The sequence below is a fragment of the Myotis lucifugus genome, unplaced genomic scaffold (genome assembly GCF_000147115.1).
Source record: "Myotis lucifugus unplaced genomic scaffold, Myoluc2.0 scaffold_52, whole genome shotgun sequence".
Lineage (NCBI taxonomy): Eukaryota > Metazoa > Chordata > Mammalia > Chiroptera > Vespertilionidae > Myotis > Myotis lucifugus.
This window is the reverse complement of record NW_005871100.1, coordinates 859,837-868,173: the sequence shown is the minus strand read 5'-3', so window position 1 is coordinate 868,173 and position 8,337 is coordinate 859,837. Positions and strand designations below refer to the sequence as shown.

General features: G+C 45.5%; 1 protein-coding gene across 2 annotated transcripts in view; it reads left to right on the top strand.

Annotated features, from left to right (window-relative positions):
- The first annotated feature begins 6,593 nt into the window (after positions 1-6,593).
- The window catches only part of PPP1R17 (protein phosphatase 1 regulatory subunit 17), a 10,991-nt gene continuing 9,247 nt past the window's right edge, over positions 6,594-8,337 (top strand). For both annotated transcript variants that reach the window (XM_023753815.1, XM_023753814.1), the window contains exon 1: positions 6,594-6,675. In XM_023753815.1, the coding sequence (XP_023609583.1) occupies positions 6,594-6,675 (82 nt within the window). The remainder of the gene's footprint in view (positions 6,676-8,337) is intronic.

Below are 8,337 nucleotides of genomic sequence, written 5' to 3'. Positions count from 1 at the left end.
GAGCCCACAGGGAAGCCCCTGCCTACCGATGGGTTACAATGCCTCTGCAGAAATTCTAACCCGCACGAGTCAACCTTGAGGTGCGTGTATTAGGGTCCAGGCCCTGCTATTTGGGAGGCTGGAAAATGGAAAGGAGGCATTGATCATTCAGTACAAAGGGACTAGAGGTCACTGAAGCCCCTGAGAGGTGTCTCGGGTCCTGTCCTGTGTGCATCCTCGGGAAGGAAAGGAAGGTTGGGGAGCATGATTGGTGGGTGGCCTCTTGGCTGCCCTCAGGTGTCCCAAGCCCTTCCAGTCTGGGCTGATGCCTGCTGACGTCTCGGACTCATCACCCTGCTCTCGAGGCCCAGAGCAGTGACTAGGAGCTGCTGAGCCTCCAATCAGCACAGGACATTCCCTCCAGTGAGTTTACCCCAAACACTACCCTTCCTCTCCATCAGAGGGCAAGGTGCACCCCCACCCTTGCTTAAACGCCCTTTGGCCTTTCCTGGAGGGCATCCCTAGGATTGGAGCATTTGGGATCATTCCTTTGGAAGAGCACATTGTTCCTGGGCTCCAGGCCCGACCCTTACGGCGAGGGCTGCTTTCTTTGCTGGCGATTTCTCTCTGAAATGCCCTCTTTGGTGAACAGGACTGCAAAGTGGTTAAGGGCATGCATTCCAGCATTCGCTTGCCCAGGTCCAACACTAGCCCTCCCATTTCCTAGTGGGGAGACCTTGGGCAGAGGGCTGATGAGCTCCGTGCCCCAGCTTCCTCATCAGAGGAATGGGGACGATGGCAGCTGCTAATCTCACAGTCTGTGGTGAGGATTAAATGAGCCCACGAGGGTAAAGATTGCCCAGCACCTGGGAAGCCTTAGGTAAATGTCAGCGGTTGCTTCTGTCTTTCTTCTCCGAGATGCCCCTCTCCCAGGCCGCAGTGTGTGAGTGAAAGTGCTCTGAGTTTAAACTCAGGCCCATGTGAGGGTGAGAATGAGCTGATGTGCCTTCAGAACTAGCCACTCAACCTCTCGGTGCCTCAATTTCCATATTTGCAAAGAAAACCTGCGGCGTAGGGCTGTCCCAGGGATGAAAGGACCCAGCTGGTCGGCCTGGACTTGTCCAGCCTTGCACGCGAGGTACTCCCAGCACAACTGTGGGTGTTGTGTTGTTGTCATGGGCAGTTATTTCCGTTGGGAACCGTGGCTGTGAGATGAGTCCTCTTTCCCGCTCCATCCCCCTTGCCCTGCGCCTGAGAAAGGGAGCATCCCCATGGCAACAGCAGCAGCTGGTCCCTTGATAAGAGGAGCTGGAGCCGGGCAGCAGCAGCCACTGCAGGAGGAGCCACAGCCAGAGGCGGCCCAGCTTCGGGAGGAAGCACGCCCTCCCCATCTCTGCACTTCGCATCCCTGCGCCTGCCCTCACAGGTAAGTGCTCTGGGTTTGCACTCTGAGAACTTTATGGGGAGAAAAACAAGTTTCCATAAGTTACGGTTTCTTTGTTGTTGCTGGGGCAACAAAGGCTAGAAAGTCGCTGGCTGGGTTGTGGGGTGGGGGGTGCTTTCTGGAGCAAGGCTAAGCTGGGACTAAGTGGGGATCCGGAAAGTCACCACTTTCACGTCACTTTCAAGGGTGGTGGAGTCCTGAGATCCGTGAGAGCCAGGGTCCTTGCAATTTAAACTGCGAAGTTTCCAGATGACCACCGGTGTGGCTGCAGGTTCACACAGCAGCGTGGGGAGGCTTACCGTTCAAGGCTGGGGAGAGGGAGCTTATCAAAAATCCTCGCCGTGCCCTACTTCACGGAGGAGTCACCCCTCCAGGAATACTGCACATTTAGGTCTTCTAAATGAGCAAACTTGACTTTAATACGTGGTACTCTTCGACCTGAATTCAATCCTCCGGTTACAAAGAGATATGACAAAGGATATGAATTTTACATGACCTGAGGGTCCTTTCACCCAGCTCCACGTTGGGCTGTGGACATTACCTGTCACTTTTTATTCCTTCGAGTCAATCCAGGCCTGATGACCTGGTAAATTCTTAAGAATGTCCTTCGACTAAGCGGAGTGTCCGCTCGCTCCTTCCTGAGCATCAGTATCACCACGTTCCTAAGGCCTTGCAGTTGGTGGTACCTTGCATTGTTCTGATCGCGTCATTAGCCTCATCCGGGCCAGAGACCGGAAGAGATGATTCCACTCGTTCAGTTTAGACGTACCTGTTGTAATCACAAGGGGAGATTGACAGAGCAAAGAAGGCAACTCATATTTCTTAAAGTGCTAGTGTGCGTGCTGGGGTCTGGGCTGGGAGCTTCACACACATTATGCTGCTAATACTCTCGACCCTGGAGAAGGGCCACTATCTTGCCCATTTTACAGATGTAGAAACCAAGTTTCCAGGAGTACGTAGAACTTACCCAAGTTCACCCAGCTAGAGAATTGCACAAGTCACCCAATGTTTGTTTCCACTTCATATCACCTTCCAACACCAAATGCTGGCCATCAGTGAGGACTTTCCTGCCCGTGAATTAAATGATGTATGCTAACACCCAACTGAGAAATCTGCTCGGTGCTAAGAGAAAAGACAAAATGCCCAGACTAGCTTCTGACCTCCAACTGACTGGCCAATATTTTTTAGCTGCAGAAATAGCACCTCTGTCTTCCTGAAGGAGTAACTCACTCTGAGCTGGTGGAGGCAGGCTCCCCCACATGTGTCCTCAGCTTCGGCAGGCTGCTCTGGGTGCCTGTACCTTCTGCAACTTTGTAGGTGGGGTCTCTCCCTGGCACCCAGGGCCCTGGATCTCTCATTCCTGTTCTCAGAAGAGAAAGGGACCTATGTAATTAATAACCATTCTCTATGCAACATCAGTTAATGTCTTGTCTCTCAGTGATATTTGCTTCACAAGTGTCTCTCTGTGGGGGAGAAAAGGTTGTGTGTTTTTTGTTTTTGTTTTGTTTGTTTTGTTTTATCAAGTGTAAGAATTAGCAAGAGGAAGTTGCAAGAGTTTAGCATCAGGATCCTGAAAACCACCTCCACCCCTGGCAATGATGTCACTTGGTCTCTTGTACATGCTACACCAGACCACCCCCATTCTCTCAAACACCTTAGACAAAATAATACAGACCCAGATTATTTATTCTCTCGTTGAAAAATCTGAAACACTTTGAAAACCAAAAGGTTTTTGTTGTTATTCAGTTCAACATAAATGCAATTGGTAGGAAAACCTGACCTGAAAGAATCTGAATGATTTCATGCTCCTCAGCTGTATCATTTCGTGCAAATATTCATATTTTTGCTGCAGAAGTAATGCATGTGATTGCCGTGCTTGTTGAGACCCTCCGGGGTGTTACATAATACCGATTTCCTGATGTCCACAGCACATGGGCCCTGGCTTTTCAGATGAGCGTGGGCGGGCTGATTTGACAAGCACAGTGGCGGTCCAAGTCATCGCTGTGTGAATGTTAAAATTCAGAGACCACACTGAACCAATAAGTCACAAGACAATGTTAAAGGGCCACAAAGCTTTGTACTAGAGAACAGCTATGAAACTCCCCCAATCTTAAGGCCCTCGCTCTCTGGGTGTGAACCTGCAGACCCAGAGGCAGGTATTCAGGTCTGAAAGGAGCTGATGCTTCAGGAAGACCCCAAATTACAGCGAGCTGCTGGGGGAGGTGATGACACCTTCTCGGGGCAGCATGACAGCAATGTCCCCTCGCTGATGCTGGAGGTTGAGACAATAGAGAGGAATGCTCGCAGACCAGGAACAGGAAGTCGAGACATTCCTTTTCTCAGTTTAAGAGTTAGACTAGTTCCTGTCCTACAATGGCTCAGTCCCTCAGAGCACCCGCCTCATGAGGATACACATGGAGAGCGGAGAGAGAGGGGTCATCTCATCCTAACATTCCACAGGCAGGTAAAATGATGGTTACTAATAAGGTGATGCTGGCTTCCAAGTATCTCACTCCTCTCCTTATTTGTTCTTGCCTTCCTGTGAAGGTGTTTTGTTTTTGTTTTTGTTTTTTTTTGCCAAGAAGACCATAATGACATCATCCATGGTAAAAGTGTCTTCTACTCCCATGAGCAAACACATCCCCACCCAGCGTGGGGGTATTTTCCGCAATGGGAAAATCTCAGATCTATCAGGCCCCTAGCCAACAGGGGCTTAACAGTTCACCACCATCGTTCTTTCAGTTCCACTGATTTAAAATAGTGCTGTTTCCCCCCAGACACCAGGTGCTATCCTGGAAGGAAGCAGGTATCAGGTGTGTGACTAACCACTGGCTACCCCCACCTTAACAGGGACTTCTGATATTTGTACAGTTCATCTCCCAAGGGCAGGCCTCTCTCTCTCTCAAGTTCAGTACAATGATAACCATTTTGCTCAGATGAAGGCTGGTGGCCTCATGGCTTAGCATCTACATGAAAATGGAAGATTCAATAAGTTCATAGAACTTTTCAAGTACACACCTGGTCTTCATTAGTCCGCTATTTAGTTGGGTATAGGCAAATGTTACTTACCAATGGCTGCCACTTACTCACATGCTACAATATGCAAAGTATGAAATTGTCCTAGTTCCTCTTCAGAGTAGCTCTACAGGATATACACTCTGATCTCTATTTTGCAGAAAAGAAAACTGCGGGTGAGAATGGGGATGGGGCACAAGGGGAAGTATGTTCCTGAGTGCCAGTTGGCATACTACACGGGTACTAGGCTTTGCAAATCCTCTCATAGCAGCAATAGCTTGTTGGGAGGAAGGGCATAGATGATGCTATTGCTCATTGACTCCACTTACCCTCACTACATGATTAAAGTTTTGATATTCTATCAAAGTCATATGGCTTTTTAGTTCAAGAGCTGAGATATAATATAGATCTATTTGAAAGCTCCAGTTTAAATTAAATAACCATCTACTAGGCACATAAGAGCAGTCTTATGATCTAACTACAAAGAACAGCTTACTCTGGGTTGCAGAGAAAGAGGGGTATTATTGTCAGATAGCACCTAGAATAGAAGGTAGGAGTCCTTACTTCAAATGATGACTCTGACTCAAACTCTGTAACTAATGGAAGCTCATCTTTAATCTCTTCTGGAGAATGAATATTTTGACCAGGTTCTCTCCATGGGGTGATATTCAGCACAAAGTCTATGACAGAGCTAACATCTTTCTGCCCAAAGAAGAGGAAGATTGGTTAAGCAGATGCACAGGCCATATTTGAGGCTGTAACTTTACCTCTAGACCTCAACACTGAGCCCATTCATCCTGAAAGATGGCCCCATAGCTTTCCTCTGCACTCAAGCAGGTAAGGGCTGGCCACCCAACTTAACAACATGCTTCCTTATGGTCCCAGGGAGTAGGAAGTCTGTATACAAACACTAAAGACAATGGTATAAATTGATCTCTACTGAGGTCACTTGGTACAATCAGTCTGCTCAGAGTGACTCTAAAAGCCAGGCTCGAGTAATCCCTTAATGGCTCCATCTGCTAAGCAATGATCTCAGCCTGTAGGGGGAGAGACCCTCCAGCCTCCCACAGAAAACTGGCTTATTCCTCATAAGACAATAGAGTTGAACTAATTCTGTGAGCTTGAAATGTTAACATAACTTCCTCTGCATACCAAGGGTTTGGAATATCAAGAGGACCAGTGGATCATTTTAATCATATTCCTCTCCAACTATTCTTACTATGTTAGGACATGAGTAATGAGTTATCTGAAAGAAATTCAAGAAACAGAATCTGGTAGACTCTAATGAGGATTTCCTATAAATCTCAACTAATGCATTTCTGATTCAGACCTGACACATGTCCATTCTGGATTTCCACTTCTCCTGGACAATGTCTACAACTAATAGCTTTGGAAAGTTCAATGGATCTGTGGTCTAGGAAAGACGGGGGTGGGGCGGGGAGGGGAATCCCTAGGGAGAAAATAATAAAGATCTATTTCAAGACCTAGATTTTTTTCTCACCACCTCTCTACCACCATTATAGTATGGCTGGGAAGGAAGTCTCATCACTTTTTAGTTAGAGAATATAATGGTCAAAACCCAGGAGATTTGTTCAGTTAGGGCTCCAAAAATCCACTTTATTTTTAAGAGACTGGAGTGTCTAGTGGAAGTCTACAGGAGTGGATTTGGGTCCAGGCATGGCTATTTAATAGATGCGTGAGTAAATAAATTAACTTGATTATCTGAGCCTTAGTTTCCCCTTCTGTGAAGTAGGCACAATCTTACTTTGCAGAACTCAACAGAGAAAATATAGGGAAGGTTTAATCTATACTTCCTGCAACTCTTAGCTAACTCATTTCTAATCCAGACTTGACAAGTGTTCATTCTGAAAACCCACAGTGCATCTGAGAGAGGACAAATATTGAATATTTGATACATGCCAATTACCCATAAATCCACGTGCATTGATTTATTGTAGCTTAAATTTTATGTTTGAGCTTATAGTAGCTAAGTAGAAGAGGCAGACTTGAAAAATGGGATTGAGTTGGGAACATAATAAGTGCTCGATAGATATACTTATTTAACAAGTGCATGAATGAGCAGAAGACATATTAATGGACTTGTGTCTTATCTTCTGTTGTGCTGGGAAGAAACACACACACCAACCCTCCTTTGATGATGTCCACTGAGCAAATGCAGCCACTGGATCTCTCGGAAGACAGACTGGACAAGCTCGACCCTCGCTGCAGCCACTTGGGTAAGTGCTCCCGCAGGAATGTCAGTTGCAGAAGTCAGCAGGAAGGGTCTCTGCCATTTAGTTTGCAGGCAAGTCAGAGGGAGGCCCCCTAAAACCTGATCGTTTGTGCCTTCTGGTGACAGCCAACCCAGATGGACAGACAAATAGCCAGGGTTCGTGGGGCCTGCCATGTAAATATTAGCTGAAGCACTGGAGAGAAGTTCATTGTAGCTCTAACAAAAAAAAGGAGAGAAGAGGCATTGTTATCTTTTTTGGGGTCTGAAAGGGTTCCAGGCAGAGCATTTCGAGGCAATAGATGGAAAGTGGCAGTGCAGCTCATTCCCAGTATTCCCTGGCACACGCACACCCCATGTGGGGTGCCAATAAAATATTTCAAATATCTCCCTTTGCCTATCCAGACAGCATTCTAAATAGCCCCGTTCTGCTTTATTGTCAATCTGTTTCCTTTCCAGAACTGACTTTTCGCATAACCTTTGTAATGAAAATACCAGAAACATTTCTGCCTCTACCCATTTCTAAAAATGAGACACTCAGACTTTGATGGATGGACCTTTTGCATATTCATAGCCTTCGTTTATGCCTCGCCTGGTTATGGCTCCCCTCACCCCCCACCCTTTCCCCGTTTGCCATCAAGATATTTTATGTTCCAGAATTCTCCAAAAATGGGGAAATGCGCAATTGAAGTAAAAGTCAAAGTTGAAGCAAATGTCTTGGTTTGTGTACTATGGACCGAGTCATATCCTGGGGTTGAATAGTGACCCCATGACTAGTCTGTGTCCTGTCTGTACCTCCAGAGATCCCAAAGCTGGGTAGCACCCATTCTGAACAACATTCATTCATTCATTCATTCATTCAACAAATGTCTATGGTATGTATAAAGTGGGGGGCGGGCGGGGAATTAACTGTGCCATGTGGTAACAAATCTTTAAAATTGCATTTTCAACCAGGCATTAAGATTCATAGTCCCAAGAGCCTGGATTTAATCCTGATGCCTTTACCCACCAACAATGTAACCTGTAATCTTTTATTCGGCCTTCTAAACCTTGGTTTCCTCATCTGTGAATATTTAACAACTGGTAAACACAGGCATTGACGAATCAGAAAAGGTGTTGGTCCATCCCATGCACTAGAATGATTTGAACTCCCCTCCTTTTGTTGGTGTATGTAAAGTTAAGAGTATATAGTCTGTGCCATACACATAGTAGTATCTCCATTAATATTTATTAAATTGAAATGATAGGAATTAAATCTTTTAGGTGAAAGGAAATGGTTATTACTATTAAATTGTCTGAAGAGAATGATGCTATTTGATTTTTTGGTTATATATTGTGATCTTTTGATGATGTATGCTTATTAAATATTTCTGGTGATAGGTTCCTCCTGTATATTGAGTTTTCTGAAACAAAGGATCATCCATATATAAAGCCTAATAGACCAGAAGCAGCTTGATATCAAGGACCATTTCGTACTTGTTGTTTTAATCCTAGAGTCTAGCTCAAGGACTGGCATACAATAGAAGCTTAATCAACATTTGTTGAATAAATAAGTGAATAATGACACACGTTATGTCTAAATCCACAAAACTGAAATGGAAAGGTTTGATATATTTAATCTTCAATGTTTGAAAGAATTGACCTGAATGTTTTCATAAACAGGAAGAAT